Genomic DNA, 21,050 nt, shown 5'->3' with positions numbered 1-21,050 from the left:
CTTCTCGAAGATCTGAAAAGGTCCATAATACCTGTTGGAAAGTTTAGGATACTTTCCCTCTTTTCCTAGCCTCTTCCGAAGGCGTGCCTTTTCAAATTTCAGCAAGACCCAATCACCTTGTTTGAATTGTACATCCCTTCTATGCTTATCAGCTGCCTTTTTATTCTTGGTTTGAGACCTCTCTATGGCTGTCCGTACCTGTGCAAATACAGTATCCAAGTCTCTGACGTACTCATCTGCTGCAAAAATCTCATCCTTTGTACGAAGGATGGGTGGTAGTACCACCTTGCCATAGATAATCTCAAAGGGCGCCTTGCCCGTAGAAGTATGTACCGTGTTGTTGTAGGCAAACTCCACAAGTGGTAAATACTTCTCCCAATCCGATTTGCAGTCGGATACATAAGATTTCAGCAAGTCGAGGACGGCTGAATTTGCTATTTCACTTTGCCCATCTGTCTGTGGATGGTAAGCTAATGAGAAGTTCAGCTTTGTACCCATATTGTCAAACAATGCGCGCCAAAATAAGCTTGTGGTTCTAGGATCTCTATCGCCCACAATAGATTTAGGCATGCCATGGTGTTTGAATATCTGTGCCAAAAACATCCTAGCCATATGATCTGGCTTTATTGTCTTGCGCACGGGAATGAAATGTGCCTGCTTGCTAAATCTGTCAATGATGGTCCAAATAGCATCATTTCCCTGTGGCGTCCTTGGCAAATCCATAATGAAATCCATAGCAATGCTTTCCCATGGTTCATTTGGTATAGGCAAAGGCTGAAGCAATCCAGGTGCTTTATGTCTGTCAAACTTGACCTTTTGACACACCATACATTCACGTACATATGCTTCAATATCCTTACGAATATGTGGCCAAAAGAAATACCTCTCCAAAGCTTGTGCTGTGGCCAAAATGCCTCTATGACCTGCATATGGAGGAGCATGGCACTCATCCATAACCTTATGGCGAAGGTTCTTTACCACACACATACGATTTTGCATCATGAGATATCCATCTCTTATGATATAAGATGGGACAGCAATACCCTCTTGCATATCAGCCCATATATGTGCAAAATCCTCATCCATATGATAAGTATTACGCATATCCGATAAGTCCTCATGGTATGCAACTGTAATAGCATGAACCTGTGGTCGTCTAGATAAGGCATCTGCCACCACATTCTTTTTCCCTGGAGTATGTAAAATCTGAAAATGAAACATTGAGAGGAAATTTGCCCATCTCATATGCTTCTCTGAGAGCTTACTTTGAGTCAAAAAGTATCTCAAACTTTGATGATCAGTTTTGACCATAAAATCAGCCCCTAAAAGATAGTGTTTCCAAATAGTAAGGGCATGAATTACAGCCAACAACTCCTTCTCATAAACCTGTAAGTGAAGCTCTGCATGTTGCAAGCGTCTGCTCTCATAGGCAATGGCATGTCCTTCTTGGTTCAAAACAGCCCCTATGCAGTCCCCACTTGCATCACATTCCACGACAAAAGGTTTGTGCAAATCCGGAATAATGAGTACCGGTCCCGAGATGATTGCACTCTTCAACTTTTGAAAGGCATCTCTCTCTTCTTGTGTCCATTTAAAGATTGCTTTCTTCTTCGTTAAATCATGTAACGGAGCGGCAATGAAAGCAAAATGCTTGACGAACCTCCTGTAGTAAGCACATAAACCAAGGAAGCTCCTCACTTCATGGACTGATTTCAGCTTTGGCCATTCTTGCATGGTTTGAATCTTTGCGGGATCCATGCGCACACCATCCTTTGATACAATGTGACCAAGATAGTGAATCTCTGGGAGGAAGAATTCACTCTTTTTTGCATTTATATAGAGCCGATTTTCCTTAAGTTCTTTAAACACAATAGCCAGGTGCTCACGATGTTGGGCTTCATTCTTTGAGAATACAATAATGTCATCAAAGAATATACCTGTGAACTTTCTATGCTTTCTGAACACCCTGTCCATCATCCTGTTGAAGGTAGCGGGTGCATTTGTAAGGCCAAAAGGCACCACCAAAAACTCATAAAGACCAAAGGCTGTCCTAAATGCAGTCTTGTGTACATCTTGAGGTGCCACTCTCACTTGATGATACCCACTCTTGAGGTCTATTCGGCTGAAACATGCCGAACCTTCAAGCTTGTCCAAGATGTCATCAATGCGCGGAATCGGAAACCGATTCTTGATGGTTATCTTATTGAGGGCACGGTAATCAACACACATCCTGTAAGTACCATCCTTCTTTTGAACAAGAAGTACCGGCGAGCAATATGGCGAGGAACTAGGCCGAATCAAACCCTTTTCCAAAAGTTCATTCACCTGTGCCATAATCTCTTCTTGTTGACTAGCACTCACCCTGTATGGTGGCCTGTTAGGTGGAGAGCTACCGGGAATTAGATCTATACAATGATCTTCCGGCCTCTCTGGTGGCAACCTTGCTGGCAAAGCATTTGCAAAACAATCTTTGAACTCATTCAAAAAGTTAAGCTTGTCTTGATCTAATGTACTAACATCAACACTAGAATGTTCAATGGTATCACGTACAAAAACCAAGTAAGAACAAGCTGATTTCTTTATTGGCTTATTAATTTGTACATGGCTTACAAGAGGTATGGTACTTCCAGTAGTACCAGCATCTATAGAGTGCTCACGGCCTCTATGTACAAAGCTGATTTTCTTCTCTTTGTAAGCCTTAATAGGCTCTAAACGGTGATGCCAGGGCATCCCCAACAAAACATCACAACCTGTAAGAGGAGCCACTAGAAAGCTTTCATAGTCGAGGTAGTCCTGTATTTGTACACGGAGTTTACCAATGACCGGAGTTACATCAACCTGTTTGCCCTCAAAGGCGGCATCTGCATTCATTTGCATTCCCATGTCATCCACATTGAGACCTATGGCGGCAGCCATCTGTACGGATATAAAGTTATCTGTGGAAGCATCATCAAAAAGAAACAAAGCGGGCTGATCCTTCAATTTGCCCCAAGCCTTGCATATGACTCTACTCTTGGGCTCATGCCCTGTATTACCCTGCACATCGGGTACAACATTCACAAGAGGCTTTTCCACATTAGGCTCAGCATTCTTAGGATTTTGTGGGCATTTAGGATATATATGATCTTTACTGCCACACTTAAAGCATTTTCCAGCCTTCCTGTACTCTTCCAATTGCTGTTTTGAGAGCCCAAAATTGTGGCGTTTACCCCCCGGCTTCTTTTCGGAGTCATCCTTTGCATCTCGGCCATCTTTGGGAGCATTCTTAGCTGGCTGTCCACCCTTTTTCTGGTCATAACCAGCCCTGAATTTACTCTTGTTTTGACCTGCAAATGGCTTATTTGTGGGTGCTTTTATGTGCAAGTTCTCCGCAATCATGGCCGAGTGTATAAGCTCTTGTATGGTCTTATTTGGGTACACTCCCAAGCTTTGTTGGATGATGTGATGGAGCCCCGATTCAAACTTTCTCTTCTTCTCGTCCTCTCCTATCTTCATGAAGGGAGTAACCTTGAGAAGGACTTTCCAAAACTTTGCTATGTATGAAGCAACGGATTCTCCCTCATCTTGGGACAGCCAATCCCACTCCTTGCGTACATCCTTTGCAAAGTTTGGTGGTAAGAATTGATCATAAAACTGAATTTTGAAAGAAGACCAAGTTGGGGCAGCACTTCCATCAAGTATTTTTGCAAGCCACCAATCACTTGCCGTATCCTTGAGATGCATTCCCACATGCCTGAGCATAGACTTTTCCGAAAAGTCTTCATTGCAAAAAGCTATCTCAAACTGTCTGATGAAAGCAAGTGCTTTGGTAGAGTCCATCCGTCCCTGAAAGATTTCAAACTTTACATCCTTGTCACCGGACTTGAACTCTCGAGGCTTCTTCCTTCTATATGCATCCCTATGTACATCCTGTTCATCTGCATGATGATGATGCCGCGATGAAGATTCACGATCCCTCTTCGTTCTCTCTTGAGTCACACTCTCCAAATGAGTGGAAAGCTCAACACGAGAACGGATATGTCTTCTTGGAGCAAAGCGGGAATGAGTAGAGGATCCCTCATCCTTACTCTTCTCTTGACCTGCATCAAGCCTAGCACCAGGGACTCTTGTCCTTTCAGCATTTGGCACTTGCTGTGCTCTTTCTGCTTGTTGTGCATCCTGTGCATCACCACGGGCAGCCATGAGGGGTGGCTTCTTGAAAGCCAAACTACCATCTGCTTCAGTGGATACATCACCCTTAACCATTAGGTATGCAAGTGCAAGCTCTCGGGGTTTCTCAACATCCATTTCCTTTGCAATTGCTTCAAAAGTGACTTCATGGACCGAAGCTTTTGCCTTCGCAGCCAACACCCTTTGTACATCCGGGTCATTTTTCAATGACCTAAGCTCTTCGGTTTCAGCCCTATAGCGTCGCACTTGACGCCTCAAAGATTCCAAATCAGAATGCATAGTGTCATGAGTACCTGCATCTCCATCATAGACATCATTGCCTGCAGCATCTCTTGCATCCTTTGTACCATGAAATTCACGGTCCTGTGTGTTCTCCACACTGTCAGAAATGTGGCTGTCCATGACACTCAAATCAGGCCACCACTTATGATTCCAAGCCTCAAACCGTTTTCCAATGAGGGGAAAAACTGAGCTCTGATACCAATGTGACGGGAGGCGGACGCGTGTATTGGAATCGTATAAATGTGAACAAGATTCTGAGCACTTAACAATTGAGCATTACAACCACAAAGCTGAAAATGACAGTACACCACATAAAGGGGCCGATGATAGGCTGACCCCCCCCCTTTAGGTTATATTACCAAAAGAGTCTACAAAGTACAAGATTATGGGTGCCTGGGGATTCACCACCAGCCTGCACCTGATTCTTCCAAATACATCATGTATGAATACATCTCAAACAAGAGAATCTGTAGTTACATCCGCCCTACACACAGGTACATCCGCCCTGCACAAGCCTCTTCACAGGTACATCCGCCCTGCACAAGAGTATCACAATCCTCATAGGTACTCCGCCCTGCACAAGATGTAAATGGATCTTTAGGCCCTGTTTCCACGCGAGAAACTGATCCAGAAACCTGTTTTCTCCGCGAGCAAGTGTCCCCAATGCTTGCCTTAAGCACCTGTTATACCAGGAACCCTTGAGACACATCCATGCTCACATATTCCATTGCTGTCCGGCCTGTTTTGTGCAATAACCAGTCCAAAACAGCAACTTTCTATCGCGAGAAATCCACCTGTAAAGGGTCCTACAGCCCTGTGGAGGTCCCTAGAGCTGTCCTGTATTGTCCAAGTTGACTTTGGACACCTGTAACCAGCCCAAAACTCGCAATAACCAGAAATTGCAGGTCTGAAATTTACCAACCAGCCCTTTAGAAGAGTATGGGGATCATTATCCAAGCTTGTGTGAGTCCGGAAAGCAAGCAACCAGCCCTGTAGCAACTCCCAAAGCTTCAACCAGCTCTCCAATGTGTTGAGTTATGAATAAAACAGCCCAAAAGGCCTCTTGAAGGAGGCGCCTTTCTCCAGTGCCACCTAAGGGGCTTGGTGGGTACACATACAGGCTGACAAGTGTCCCCATAAGGTGTCCAGGTAGGTGTCCAGCCCATAGTGCTCCATTTGTCATGTTTGTATAAGTTTAGGTCCAACCAAATGGGAAATGGCCATAAGCTGTCCGGACTTCATTAATTTTGGTCCAACCAAATGCGAACGCATTATAAGTTGTCCGGCCACTTATTAATGAGTGTGGACCTCCAAACCAATAAACTTTAGTAGTAAATGAAATAAGCTGTAAATTGAGTGTGGACGCACTTACCACCTACAAAACCCATAAGCCCACAGTTTTAGGCCCAAACAGGAGTGCACACACGTGTCCACAAGGTGCCCGGGCGTCCCCGGTCCCTCGGACTTCACAAGCCAAAATAATAAGCATTGTCCAGGCAGCAAGACAATGTCACACAAAGTAAAATAAAGTTATGGCATGCATCATTTATGCATTGTGCACATGTAAACTTGGAGAACCACCTATCATCATTCTTGTACTTGAAAATATTCCGCCTGCCATCATAACACACCATGTGTGCATGGCCGAAACCCACACGGGCACCGCCCGAAAGTCCACAAATGTCCTGCCATGTCCTTGGACTCATATGCATCCACTCATATGATCCATACACATGCCCAGGTATAATACATACATGCATCCGCATGTTTCTAGGCCTGACACGCATCCGCATGTCCCTAGAATATAGGGGTTTGTGACACTACTTACAGCCATATCCAACATCATGTATGGTATAAGCTTCGTAGAAAGCCACACTCTGATACCAATGTAACGGAAGGGCAGCTATAACACGGAAATCTTATCAATCATGAATACTGATCAAACACATGAACATGCCAAATAAGAGAGCGAAGATGACAGCTCTACACAGTACACTACACTAGGGGCCAAAAGATGGGCTGACCCCCCCCCCCTCCTGCCTTTATGGTCAGATTACCAAAAAGGAGTCTAGATTACCAAAAAGGAGTCTGCTTCAGAGACAACCTTGCGGGTGCCCAGGGATTCTCCACTTGCTAGCACCTGATTCTTCCAGTACAAGATGAAAACAAAACTAAAAACATATGTTGAATTCAGGTTCGTTCACAAAACAAGAGAGCTTTCCCGGAAAGGAGAGAAGAAAACTGCGTCGATATGCTCCTGCGACCTGCGCCCCAACCCACCCCTCCCGTCTACCCCCCCCCCTGCTGCTCCTCGCCGTCGCGCGCCCCCCTCCCCCCCCCCCCACCCTGTCCCCCGCCTCTCCTCCGCCTCTCTCCCCCGCCTCCTTCCTCGCTTCCTCCCCCGCTTCTCCCCCCCCCCGCCTCCTTCCTCGCTTCCTCCCCCGCCATCTCTCCCCCGTCATTTCTCCCCCCCCCGCCTTCTCCTCCGCTTCGCGGCTCTTCCCCCCGCCTTCTCCCTCACCTCCCCCTCCGTCTCGCCCTTCCTCCCACCGCTAGCTCCCCCGCCTTAGCTCCCCCTCCCCCCCCCCCCCCCCCCCCCCCCCGCTCCGCCCCCGCTATCCTCTCACCTTCAGCCTCTCCGTTTCCTCGTAGGGCTGTGTCCCTCCCGTTGGTGACCCCGGTCTCTGGCCTTTTCCCTCTGGAGGACTCCATGGAAGCCGCTCCGACTTCCCCTGCCGATTCCGGTCTCCGTCTGGAGTTCACAGCTGCAGATCAGCAGTTGTTTGTTTCCACAGTATCCGCTCTTGAGGCCTCCTCCTTGGTCTGCAAGATAGTGGGTAGCCGTCCGATGCGGAGAGAGCTTCGCGACCTTCTGCAAGGCAGCCTCGTTGGCGTGCCTACCAAGATCGTCAGCGTCGATTTTTTGGGACGTGGCTACTACCAGGTGGATTTCGAGTCCCCTCAGGCAGCTCAGACGGTGCTGGCTCGGAGCCCCATTGCCCTCCGCTCATCCCGGGCGTTCCTGGCGCGATGGACTCACGGTTTCGACCCCGCTTCTGACCCGCTAGCAGGCGCGACAGGTTTCCCCATCACTATCTGCTTTCCTGGACTCCGCAGGGAGTACTTGCCCCCCTTGTCATCCATTGGCAAGGCGTTCAGGCAGGTGGTGGAGACGCCTTAGACAGCGGCCTCAGTGATAGCTCGGGCAGCAGGACTCCCGGCCATTCGTGTTGTGGTTCCGTCACCGGAGTCCCTCCCGAAGACGATCCTCCTCCCTTGTCTTTCTGGAGGACATCTGATACAGCGCAAGGAGTATTCGGGCCTCCCCGGCCAGTGCTACATCTGTCGTGAGATGGGCCACCTCGCACGCGCCTGTCCCCGCAAGGGGGTTCATCCTTCACGCTCTGCCGCCTCTAGACCCCCTTCAGGAGGCCCGAGGGGTGGCCATCCACCTCAGAGACCGGACATCCCTAGCTCGTCTCAGCAGGCGCCATCATCTGACGAGCAGGCCCCGGCGGAGGATGCCGCGCAGTCCCAGGAGGCTGGCGGATGGCACGAGGTTCGCCGGCGGAAACGCCCGGCCCGCAGGGACCGTCGCAGATGCCAGCAGGCAGCACAGGCTGCCGGACAGGCTGGCGGACAGGCGACCCCGGCTGGCATCCAGGCACCTACCCGCACTTATGCTCCAGTCAGGGATAGGCGGCCAGCAGGTCCCACCCTGATGGACGAGGATTCAGTCTCAGTGCCCGTTGAGGCCGCCGGTGGAGCTCCCCACGTGGAGACCCCGCTCCCGCCTCCCCCCGCGGGGGGCCCAGCCCCCTCCATGGAGCAGATTCCTGAGGATCCCGGGCCGCACTCTGCAACCCCCGGCCCCTCTTCCCCTCACTCGGAGAGCACTCCTTCCTCCCCCCCCCTCTCCCCCCCCCCAGCCCCCCCCCCTCCCGCCTCCCCCGACGGCCCCCCCTGACACCTCTCCTCTGGCAGATGCCTCTCCATCCTCTCCTCGCTCTCCCCCCTCCTCTCCGCGAGCCACCATCCCTCCCTCGGCCTCTCCAAGATACTCCTCCAGACCACCCACTGCCCCGGGGCAGCGCAGCTGGGTAGGCCACAGTTAAGTTCAGCGGCTGTTCCACCGCCACTCCGGGCTGGTGGAGATGGCGATCCTAGCTTCGCCCGCCACAGAGTTCTCTCCAGCCTCCCCTGGGGGGCCCCCGCGAGTGATGGGGCTCCCAGTGGATTACGGTTTTTTCAGGTGTCTCCAACTGGATGCTGGCCCTTTCGAGACACTAGTCGCGCCCTTGCGAGTTTGCGTGGTGTGCCATCCCTCTCGTTCTCCTTCAGTGGTGAGCAGCATGGTGGCCTTCTCCTTTCCTCTCAGTGTTGCCCCAGACACAGCATGGGATTGCAACTCTGTAGAGGAAGTTTTGCGTGATCAGATACTGGAGTTTTCTCACCACTTCAGTGACTTGGGGCTCATGGACCTATTGCAGACCCGATTACACTCAGCCCGCATGAGCTTGTTTGGTATAGGAGATTGGCAGGCGGATCCGGTCCACACCTCAGTTGAGGCGGTGCTACTGATTCTCCTCCACGCCGCCCCGAGGGTGCAGCCTACCTTTAGATACATATATGCAGAGGATTGGTCTCACGCCTATGCCCTGGACAGGGCGAAGGTGGAGAGGGGCTGGACACAGAGACAGGTCACCCTCTTTTTGGAGAGACTCCGCACCCGGACAGACAGTGACTATTCTCCCTCCAAGCCGGCGCCCAAGACTCACAGAGTGGAGGGCAGCTCATCCGGGCCGGCTGAGAGGGGTGAGCCAGGGGCGGCTGCTTCACTTGCCATAGCTCATCCATGAGGATCCTCTCATGGAACATCCAGGGTCTTGGTGGACCTCACTGCTACATTGGTCGGGGCAGACTTCGCCAGGAGATCCAGAGGGCTCTCGTTGGAGGACCCATAGATATCCTTTTCATCCAGGAGCACCACCTTTCTGCCGGGCGTACCCGCACATGCGGGAAGATCTTGCCAGGCAGGAGTCACACTTTTTGGTCACCGGCATATGGCTCCCAGGGGTACCAGGGTGGAGTATGCATCTCAGTCAGCGAGCAGCTTCTATCCGAGGTTGTGGATTCTGGCACTCTGGTCCAGGGTCGAGCGCAGTGGATCATCCTTCGGGTTGGGGAAGACCGCATTGGCTTCCTCAACTTCTACGCCCCTAATGGGTCGACCGGGAGAGCTGAGTTCTGGAGCACCATTAGGCAGTCCCTCCCCATGGCAGACCATTGGTGCCTAGGGGGGGATTGCAACATGCTGGAGGATGCAGAGGACAGGATGGGGGGCAGCCAGGAGACCATTCATGGGCCGGAGCTCGCTGCCTGGGAGGAACTAGTGCTGCAGGTGAGAGGCCATGATCCGTGGACTCTCTCGGAGTTTGGCAGGTTGCAGGGGAGTTTATCTTTCTCGCGCTCGGATAGACGGGCCACAGGAGTTAACCTTTCCCGCATCGACAGGTTTTACATTGATGAGAGGTGGCACCGTGGGTATACTTGCAGGCTCCTCGTTTTCAAACCACTTTCCAGTGCTTCTCCAGATCGATGACCCTACGAGAGGAGAGCGAGGCCAGAGCGTCCGGATTCCAGATTGTCTCATAGAGGAGCCCGAGATTGCGACCAGAGTTGAGCAGGTCTGGCAGGAGCTTCAGTTCAGGAGAGGATCGGCAGCCAGCGATCTTGACAGGGGTTTGCAGGAGATCAGTAGGATGCTCAGACAGGCTGCCCTGGACCGTATGGAGGCTTTCAGAGAGCAGGAGAGGAGCCTGCGGAGGAGTCTAGCTTCCCTTCAGAGACTTCAGGAGAGGGAGCCTACGAGCCCTTGGATTTCAGAGCAGATGGAGTCAGCTCGCACAGAGATCAGATCCTTCGAGGAGAGGAGGGTGGAGTTCCGATTCCATGCTCGGGCTTCTTTTTGGACACAGGCTGGAGACAGAGTGACTCGAGATTTCTTTGAGGCGACAGGGCCTCGCTTCAGACGAGAGGGTCTCGGGCGTCTTCGGCAGGCTGATGGCCAGGTGGTGGTGGATCCCCCCAGGGTTCGGGCGATCGCCACAGATTTTTACATGGATCTGCTCTCTGCTGAGCCAGCAGATGACAGGGTGAGAGAGGCTCGGGAGGCAGTCTGGAGCTTCACAAGACCGGTTGTGCCAGCCCATTTGCAGCACTCCCTTCTCTCCCCCTTCTCGGATACGGAACTGGAGGAGGCTCTTCAGGCACTTCCTCGGGGCAAATGCCCTAGTGAGGACGGTCTCTCAGTGGCTTTCTTCCAGAGGTACTCAGGTCTCTTGCATAGGGGTTTCAGATTGGCATTCCAGGAGATCATGGAGTCGGGAGACATGCCGGACAGCATGGCAGAGGGGTTGATTCACTTGATCCCCAAAGAGGGAGGAGACAGATTGGAGATTAGACAGTGGAGACCGATCACCTTGCTAGGCACGGCCTACAAGGTCCTAGCTAAGGCGATCAGCAGGCGGCTTCAGCCTCACCTTCCGGACATCATCCACTCCACGCAGACAGGCTTCATCCAGGATAGGAGCATCCTGGATAACATCTTCTCTTTCTGGGAGGCTATGGCTTTGGCTAGATTTCGGCAGGAGGATCTGGCAGTGCTCCTTCTCGACTTCGAGAAGGCATATGATCGGGTGGACTGGGCCTTCTTGGAAGGCACTATGGAGAGGATGGGCTTCCCCCCTCAGTGGATCCGTGGGGTCTCTGCACTCTACACATCGGCTCATAGCCAGGTGCTGATACAGGGCGTGCGCGGAGAGAGGTTCCAGCTCTCGCGCTCGGTGCGGCAGGGGTGCCCCTTGGCGCCCTTTCTTTTTCTTTTTGTGGCGGAGGCCATGAGCACTTTCTTGACGGCACAGGATACAGGTTTGTGGGGCCTCCAGCTCCCCATCCGCACCTCGGAGGAGCTCCTAGACTCGGAGTTTGCGGATGACACTGCTGTCTATCTTCAGGGAGGGGAGGAGAACCTCCGCCGCTTCGCCTCAGCCATGGACAGGTTTTGCAGAGCTTCGGGCGCTTTGATCAACTGGCACAAGTCGTGTGGGTTGTGGGTCAGTTCTGTGCCCCCCCCCCCCCCCGGGAGACATGCCGGACAGCATGGCAGAGGGGTTGATTCACTTGATCCCCAAAGAGGGAGGAGACAGATTGGAGATTAGACAGTGGAGACCGATCACCTTGCTAGGCACGGCCTACAAGGTCCTAGCTAAGGCGATCAGCAGGCGGCTTCAGCCTCACCTTCCGGACATCATCCACTCCACGCAGACAGGCTTCATCCAGGATAGGAGCATCCTGGATAACATCTTCTCTTTCTGGGAGGCTATGGCTTTGGCTAGATTTCGGCAGGAGGATCTGGCAGTGCTCCTTCTCGACTTCGAGAAGGCATATGATCGGGTGGACTGGGCCTTCTTGGAAGGCACTATGGAGAGGATGGGCTTCCCCCCTCAGTGGATCCGTGGGGTCTCTGCACTCTACACATCGGCTCATAGCCAGGTGCTGATACAGGGCGTGCGCGGAGAGAGGTTCCAGCTCTCGCGCTCGGTGCGGCAGGGGTGCCCCTTGGCGCCCTTTCTTTTTCTTTTTGTGGCGGAGGCCATGAGCACTTTCTTGACGGCACAGGATACAGGTTTGTGGGGCCTCCAGCTCCCCATCCGCACCTCGGAGGAGCTCCTAGACTCGGAGTTTGCGGATGACACTGCTGTCTATCTTCAGGGAGGGGAGGAGAACCTCCGCCGCTTCGCCTCAGCCATGGACAGGTTTTGCAGAGCTTCGGGCGCTTTGATCAACTGGCACAAGTCGTGTGGGTTGTGGGTCAGTTCTGTGCCCCCCCCCCCCCGGGAGACATGCCGGACAGCATGGCAGAGGGGTTGATTCACTTGATCCCCAAAGAGGGAGGAGACAGATTGGAGATTAGACAGTGGAGACCGATCACCTTGCTAGGCACGGCCTACAAGGTCCTAGCTAAGGCGATCAGCAGGCGGCTTCAGCCTCACCTTCCGGACATCATCCACTCCACGCAGACAGGCTTCATCCAGGATAGGAGCATCCTGGATAACATCTTCTCTTTCTGGGAGGCTATGGCTTTGGCTAGATTTCGGCAGGAGGATCTGGCAGTGCTCCTTCTCGACTTCGAGAAGGCATATGATCGGGTGGACTGGGCCTTCTTGGAAGGCACTATGGAGAGGATGGGCTTCCCCCCTCAGTGGATCCGTGGGGTCTCTGCACTCTACACATCGGCTCATAGCCAGGTGCTGATACAGGGCGTGCGCGGAGAGAGGTTCCAGCTCTCGCGCTCGGTGCGGCAGGGGTGCCCCTTGGCGCCCTTTCTTTTTCTTTTTGTGGCGGAGGCCATGAGCACTTTCTTGACGGCACAGGATACAGGTTTGTGGGGCCTCCAGCTCCCCATCCGCACCTCGGAGGAGCTCCTAGACTCGGAGTTTGCGGATGACACTGCTGTCTATCTTCAGGGAGGGGAGGAGAACCTCCGCCGCTTCGCCTCAGCCATGGACAGGTTTTGCAGAGCTTCGGGCGCTTTGATCAACTGGCACAAGTCGTGTGGGTTGTGGGTCAGTTCTGTGCCCCCCCCCCCCCCCCCCCCCCGACTTGGAGGCCAGTTTTGATGGGTTTCAGTGGCTGCCCCCCGGCACTACAGTGCGCTATTTGGGATGCTATGTGGGCATTGACATATCTCCGGAGCAGCAGATAGCCCCCCTTCTTCTGAGCATTCGGAAGAAGCTTCTGTATTGGAGTACCGCTCGTTTATCTCTGGCTGGCCGAGTGGTTGTGGCCAACCAAGTTCTGCTTGCTACCATGTGGTACATCACTTCTTGCTGGGCCTTCTCGCGGGCGTGCATTGGCCAGGTGCAGAGGCTCATCAGGAACTTTCTTTGGTCCGGTGGCGACGGGCGGCCCGCCAGGGCCAAGGTGGCATGGGCTGTGATCACCCAGCCGAGGGAGAGAGGCGGCCTGGGCATAGTTGATCCTATTTGTCAGAGCCGAGCTTTGCTTGGCAAGTTGATGGTTTGTGGCCTCCTACCAGGAGCTGAGCCGTGGAAGGAGTTTCTTGTTTCCAGGATTCTCAGCCGCACTCCTTCTCTTAGTGGCCCCTGGACCCCCAGCATCAGGTGGATCTTTACAGAGCAGCGATCCAGAGGAGTGGGATTGGCTTCGAGGAGCGTTTTGCAGCTAGCCTTCTGAGGGCCTGGGAGCATCTGAGGCCGTCACTCTTCCAGACTCCCCCGGGCACCGATGAGGAGCGCCTGAGGCAGCCATTGATCTGGAACCCCTTGATCCGACTTCCCAGTGGCCATATGGTTGAATCGCGATCTCACGTGTCGTGGGGCCCGTTGAGTTCCGGCCCAGCCCAGTCCCTAGACGACTGGATATGTTTTCAGCAGCTGCCTCTAGAGGTTCAGGAGAGGAGACTCAGCGAGATGAGGGGCAGAGAGTTGATGAGGCAGGACATTGAGGCGGCCATCCCCCGGGAGTGGCGGACTCTAGTACAGGACCCTCCACCTCCACAGTGGATGGGCGTCTTTACTCGGCATGAGATCCTTCTAGCGGTCTGCGGCTCAGCAGAGAGAGTCGCCCCACTCACCTTCGAGGTGGGAGAGGGAGGCCAGCTTCAGAGGACCCGACTAGAGTTGGATGAGTTCCAGGGTTGTATCTTTCAGAGGGTGCGGGTGGTCGGCTTTCATCAGAGACAGTGGCACGTAGACCCCTCACCGGCCTCGATAGGGGAGGACTATTCTTGGAGATTATGGGCTTGGGACAGCAGGCCTCTTATTCGCCTTCAGTGGGATCCAGGCGAGTGGCTTTGGTGAGATCCCTACTCGGCCCCTACCAGCCCAGGCACCCCCTTTTTTCAGTACACAGCGAGGCTGGGGCGGCGGATCCAGAGGCATAGGATAGCGGGCACCCCGGCCGGCGGCCGAGCATTGGCGGCGACAGGGGCTCTCCCATGCCTTCCTTAGGGACTTCTGGCAGCGCCTTTGGGCCAGCTTCCGGCCCCAGAAGCTGGCGCTTTTTCTCTGGCTTACAGCGCATAGAGGATTGGCTGTGGGGGCTTGGCTAGCTTTTGGCAGACACCCAGCGTCCTGCCCTCGGTGCGGCCATGCACAGGAGTCGCAGCGGCACTGCTTATGGGATTGCCCACAGGCACAGCAGGTCTGGCAGCGCGCTCTCAGGATGGTTTTTGCAGACTCGCCAAGTGAGATGATGGCGACGTGGGGTGCGGTGGCTTTGGCCACGGACAGCGGCCCGGCCCTTGGATACGAGGATGTCCCTGGCAGTGTGACCATCCAGGTCTCTAACAGGGCGATGGCAGTGGTTCCGACGCCAGACTTCTCTTCGGCAGTCTCCCAGGAGGGGGACGGGCACAGATGGGAGATGATCAGCAGCATGACGGCTTGGCACATATGGAGAGCCCGATGCAGGGAAGCCATAGACCGCCAGGCGACTCCACCGGCGGAGGTCGTACAGGCCCTCTGGGTGGACATCATTCACACCTTGAGAGGACACTGGGGGAAACTTCAGGGTGACTCGGATCGCATGAGAGGTCGCCGCAAGGCGTTCCTCCGCACTTGGCAGCCTGGCCCTTTCCTCAACGCGAGGGGCGAGGATGTCACTTGGCACTACAGGCCTCCAGTTTGGCTCTTCTCACCTCCCGCATGTACTACTAGGTACCCCCCCCCCCAGAGAGCGGCCAGCCACGGGGGTGGAGCTCCGGTGTTCACTGTGTTTATTATCCCTCCTTGTGAGGTGAGCTTTGTAGCCTTATGGCGTTTTCTCATTAACTAATAGAAGGATCGTTTCCCCCCCCCCCCCAAAAAAAAAAAAAAAGAGAGCTTTCCCGGCTTAGAGCACATGCAAGACAACCATGGACAGCCCACAGCATTCCCACATCAGCCCGGGACAGCCCTCTAAAGCCATCATCAACCTTGCCAAGCCCATAGAGCAATTCGACCACCCACACAAAGAGGCTGAACCAGCAGTCGACCAGCCCTGAGACCTCCCTGCAGCACTCGATCAGCCAATCCCTCTTGCTAGAAAGAGTCAGCCAGGTACCAGTCAACCAGCAGCTTATATGCCTGTTAGCAGCCAGCCAGCACAAAGGAGAGCTCCAAAAACAGTCAACCAGCCCCCACCAGCCACTTGGACAATACCGGACTTGATAGTTAGCAGTAGACAGATCCAGGTCGGCCAGCTCCTCCATGCACCAAAAAAGCATGCGATTTGCCCAAACTCGACTTTTCTCCACTAATATAGCTTATCCTCCAAAAATATCTCAAGCGTGTGCTTTTTAGGTCTAGGATGGGGTGCCTTCAAGTAAACAGCCCATAAATTGTCCGGAGCCCATCCCTTTGGCCACCACGTGTATTAAAGTAGTCCTACCCAATGCGTACAACTTTTAAGTTTGTCCAACCACTTATAAGTGAGTGTGGACCCACATCAATAAATATAAGTATGTGAAATCATAAAGCTGTAAATTGAGTTTTCAGGGACACTTACCGCCTGTAAAAAACATGTAGACCACCTATCAGTCCCACATACACGTCCACAAGGTGCCTGGGTGTCCCCGGCCCCATGGACAAACACAGGCTAAAATCTCAGGCATTGTCCAAGCAAACAAGACAAGTCATCCAAATATAAAATTAAGGTCATGCACACACATGAGTGCAACTAGACTGGAAGAAACACCCATCTGCTCAATTGTATCAAGTAAAGTGCTAAGGAATTCGTGATCCTTCCTTAATCTTCCCAAAACATAAATAGAGATAATCACCAAGATAGCTAGTCTCGGAAAATCCCACTATCATGTCATGCTCCATATGCCATACAAACACACCATGTTAGGCTCCACAAGCCATACATGTATGTCATGTTAGGCTCCATATGCCACACATGAACAGTAGAGAACTCATGGCTCTTGGTGTTTGTGGTTATATGGTGGCAGTCCTATCAGATATCTTCAGTGGGATCCGGGAGAGTGGGAGTGGATTGATGCCTTCGATCCTTTGAAAAGCCTTCCTTTTTTCAGTTTCACCATCCGGAATACCAAGCTTCTCCTCACTCAACAGATGCATAGGATCTCTACTCTCAGGCCTCATTGGGAAAGCTATGATATTTCTCTAGTGATACAGCGCAGATATTGGCATAGACTTTGGCACTCATACAGAAGGAGCCAAATCTCTCATTTCTTTTGGTTATTCTTACATGGTGGTCTCCCCACCAATCAGTGGAGATCAGTTTTCGGTGTAGCACCTTCCTGTCCTAGGTGTGCAGCAGATTCTGAGATTGTACAACACTGTTTATGGGGATGCAGCACTGCACAGCAGTTTTGGGTTCTGTAGCCCAACTTATGGGCAAATTGAGTGGCCAAGCCGTGCATGTGACTTGGGGGCAGTTGCTTGGCTCTCCCAATCCGGTCCGCAGCTTTTTTATGAGGGCAGTTGTACAGATTCTGCTATTTTCATTCGTAGAGGTATTACCCAACATGGTTTATTGCAGGATGTCCCTCACTCTAATTATACACCCCCCAGACAGAGGATTGACACTAGTTGGGAGATTGTTGCCAGTATTACAGCATGGCAAATCTGGACAGCTAGATGCACGGAGGATATTGAGGGTGTCCAAATTTTTGGGTCTTAGTGCATTAGTACTATATGGGGTGATATCATCCATATACTCTTATGGCTACTTGGGCTCGCATTCAAGGGCCCTCTCGTTCTGTGCAGGCAAAGCGCGTGATATTTCTGGGGAGTGGGACCATGGCATCTTCTTTTCCTCTAGTACCACAGGTCTTACATGGCATCATGATGCTCCTCAATGGTTGAAATCACCTTACATATCGGGGTGATTCTATTCTTTTCCGACTTATAACTGTGATTGTTTATGTTTTTTTCATACTTAATAGAAGTCTCTTCCTTTTTTTTTTTTTAAATGATAGCATCAATACCTGCATTCTCTATGCTCTTCCAAGAGTCCACGCCAAGACTTGGCCCTCCAAAAGGTTCACCATACATTGTTGTCAACTGTACTATAGTGTTAGAGAGCCAACACTTGGTACAAGCTCCAGGAAGAGGGCCTCAACGGCCATTGTCATGCAAAAGCTTGGTCCCATAAATGTCACCCCAAGGTACACATACGACTTAACAACCTCCACTTCGGCTCCTCTATAAAGGAAGGATAGCCACAATGTGACCTTTCACCTTCGTTTTGCCGAAATTGGCCATGAGGCCCCTCTCGTCACAAAACGTCTCATATGCCTCGAGTTGTTTCTAAAACCCCTCGGCTGAATCTGATATCACGACTATGTCATCTGCATATAATATGATGGGCACTACCACCTAAGGCAATGATGAGACTCTGCCCTCAAATTTGTCCATGAAAGCTGTTATCTCATCAATCAACAGGCCAAAGAGTGTGGGAGAGAGTGGGCAGCCTTGTTTGAACCCAATAGTATTGCATATATCCTTGGAGAGCCCTCTTGGCGCCCACCTAAACAAAAGGGCCATCACCCCCCATAGCATGTCATGTGGGAACTGAAGCTCCTGCAGGAGCCCCAGTATATGGGACAGAGGGACGGAGTCAAAATCTTTGTGGAAATCCACAAAACAACAGCATACATGCTGTTTTAGTGACCTCGCCTCCTCTATGAAGGTCCATAGAATGAAAATATGATCTAGAGTACAGAGTAGTCCATCTCAAGTTTGCCTGGCCTGATGCTTGTGTCCCAGCCTCTCTGCCGTAGATCTAATCTCTGACTCCAGTACTTCCCCGTAAATCTTGGACATCGTATGGCCAATCATGGTAGTCCTATAATTATTCGGGTCCATGGGGTCTCCTACTTTATGGATAGGAACAATAGTGTTTGTGGTCCAGGAGGGAGGGAGGCCTTCACAAAGAACTCTATTAAAGAGTTCTACAAGAATGGGAGCTAGTACTTGAAGCCCATGGGCAAAGTGTTCCACGCGTAGACCTTCATGATCTTTTGCTCTTCCATTATGCAGCCTTTTTAGTGCCCGAGTGACACTGAAAGCATTGAAAAAGAATGACTTGGAAAGTGCGACATCTGCAGTATGGGCTGATCCGGCACCTCATAAAGGCGTCGTGCACAGGCTTCCCATGTTGGGGTCCTTTTTTCCTCAAGAATGTGCCAAGCATCCAAGGTATCCTCACTCAAGAAAAGTTGGTATAGCTCTTGTTCTTGTTCGGCAAGAAATGCTTGCTTCTTCCTGCGGATAAGGCAGCCGAAAACCGTTTGCATCTCACATGCTGAAATCAGACCGCACTCTCTATCTCACAAGAGTTGGACCCACGTGTTTCTGCATTCGTCTCATCTTACCACCCATTTTGAGGTTCGCCTCCTATGCAGGAGTTGGTAATGAAGCAAGTAGTGTAGGGGACGCTACCATGAGTGGAGTCGGATATGATGGAGGAGAGCTGTGATGTGAGTGTGGATATGGGAAGAGAAAGAAAGAAAGAAAGAAAGATATATTAAGCGTCTAGTATCTACCAAAGACCCAATGGGCCTATGAGACCAAAGTGATACAATAAACAGAAACAGAACATAGCTATCTCACTGGTGATACAAAACTGTCCATGGAAACTCATCATGGAATACAAGGAACATGGAACATGAGGGGAGCATCAGCCCCCAGAGAGAAAATCATTTTTAGCATCCTGGGTGGTGAAACCCACTACCCTTGCAGATTGTGAGTAGGGATCATACAATGGGCAAGGGTGTGACACTTCCCCTTTCTATCATTTATGTCCATCTTGAAGAGATGCAATGCTATTTGGCAGACTCTGCTTTTCAAATATCAAAGGCAATGTTAACCAATGCAGTTAACAATATCAATAAGAGATGATGAAGGAGGAAAAGAAAGCCCAAGAAAACCTTGTCAACTGTGCATTCATGGATGATGAAGGTAGACACGTCCACGTATCTTGTTGAGGCATAAGCACATGCAAATTCAATGGGGGGCATGCGCTCAAAGTATGACTCGACGCTGAAGAACCACACTTGGACCTCATGAAGCATCAATAGAAACACAAGTTCATTGTGCCAAGTGGTTTTATAAAGCTAGCTACAAAAGCAAATCTCTCATTGCCCAAGTACAAGCTCCAACTAGAGGCAAACATTTCGCATAGGTTCAGGGAATTGGCTTTGGCCCTACAACTAGATTGAAAGATGATTTTCTCAGGTGCAAAGTAAAAAGCAAGAGAAAGGAAGGACAGCCCAAGAGGAGGAAGGAGAGGGGGGGGAGGGGGTTGGGTTGGGTTGGTGTGTGCAAGGATCCTTTCAAGGCGTTGCAACTGTAAAAGACAGGAAAAATGAAGTCACTAGACGTACCCATCTCGACCTGCCATACAGTGAAAATAGTACTCTTGAGGTCGGAGGCCAGTTAAGAATCGATCGCTAATAAAGCCACCTGCACGAGCTGTGGTGTCCCATGGAGGAAAACATGGAAGGGTTTTACCAGAAATCATTCGAGGAACACGTTTTCCTTCCAGTTCCTGTTGCCCCAAAAGTGAAGATATTTGTGTGAAGTTAACCTGCATGACACCAAAAGCGAAGATACTTGTGTTAAGTTAACCAGCATGACATCACCAGCATCAGCACAAAATTCTCACTCACTGTTGCAACCAAAAGGCAAACACAATCACGATTGCAGAGAAGAAATCAAAGCAATACAAAAAACTTTTCAGAGCCTTTACTAACACATGAAAATAAGTCCTGTCATATTGATGACAGAACCTAAAGCACGGTCCTACTTACCAGTCCACCCTTTGCACCTGTTGTTGTCATAAGAGACAAGCAATTATGAGGGAAAGGCTTTGAAAGTCCATTAGGGAACAGTGCATTATTCACATCTGAGGTGACTACATTCATAGAGCTAGACATCATTCTGTCCAAATATGCGCTCGCTGATGCACCTTTAGTTTGTATAATATTCTCAATTTCCAGTTTCAAATCCTCAGCACCTGGGCCAAGAAAAAAATGAAAAACCTTGAATATTTGAACACATTGAGACAAGACTCTGCAAAATGCAACAACAGAGGCTTGAAAACAATTACTAATCACATCCTTCAGAATTTTTGTCTGTGGTGAAGGAGGGGGTACAAGCACGATACACGTGAATGAATAGAGGAGAATCTCAGCCAGTATTTGTAGCCATATGCTATTATTTCTCACCCGGCAGATCGCCAAATCTAAGCCAGGAAGTTAAAGAGTATGTATCGCCCTTCCTCATACTACAGAAAGACATTATGAACTTTTCACACCAAGGGCATGTCCTAAAAGGACATTTGAATGTCAGAACTACAAATCAACAAGAAAAGGTAAAAAGATGCAACTCCTAGAGATTGAGCCTAAGGAAATAGGGACAGCCAAACTCTCTAATGATAAAAGAAACATTCCTACATATTGTGTTGCGGATCCAATTGGCCATAACAATTGGCGTATAATTTGAGGTAGGCTTATACCTGGGGCAGCCCAAGAAGCAACGCAAATAAAACAAGTCCAAGCCTAT

The 21,050-nt window shown here is 51.1% G+C and overlaps 1 protein-coding gene across 2 annotated transcripts in view; it reads right to left on the bottom strand.

Moving 5' to 3' along the window:
* Nucleotides 1-21,050, bottom strand: part of NRPA1 (nuclear RNA polymerase A1) — a 102,592-nt gene that overhangs the window by 19,345 nt on the left and 62,197 nt on the right. For both annotated transcript variants that reach the window (XM_086816325.1, XM_086816326.1), the window contains exons 15-16: nucleotides 20,297-20,502; nucleotides 19,871-20,073 (exon numbers count right to left, since the gene is read on the bottom strand). In XM_086816325.1, the coding sequence (XP_086672451.1) occupies nucleotides 19,871-20,073; nucleotides 20,297-20,502 (409 nt within the window). The remainder of the gene's footprint in view (nucleotides 1-19,870; nucleotides 20,074-20,296; nucleotides 20,503-21,050) is intronic.

The sequence above is a fragment of the Cibotium barometz genome, chromosome 22 (genome assembly GCF_041138505.1).
Source record: "Cibotium barometz isolate CiBa-2024 chromosome 22, ASM4113850v1, whole genome shotgun sequence".
Taxonomy (NCBI): Eukaryota; Viridiplantae; Streptophyta; class Polypodiopsida; order Cyatheales; family Cibotiaceae; genus Cibotium; species Cibotium barometz.
Note: the sequence above shows the minus strand (reverse complement) of the source record. Positions and strands in the feature narration are given on the sequence as shown.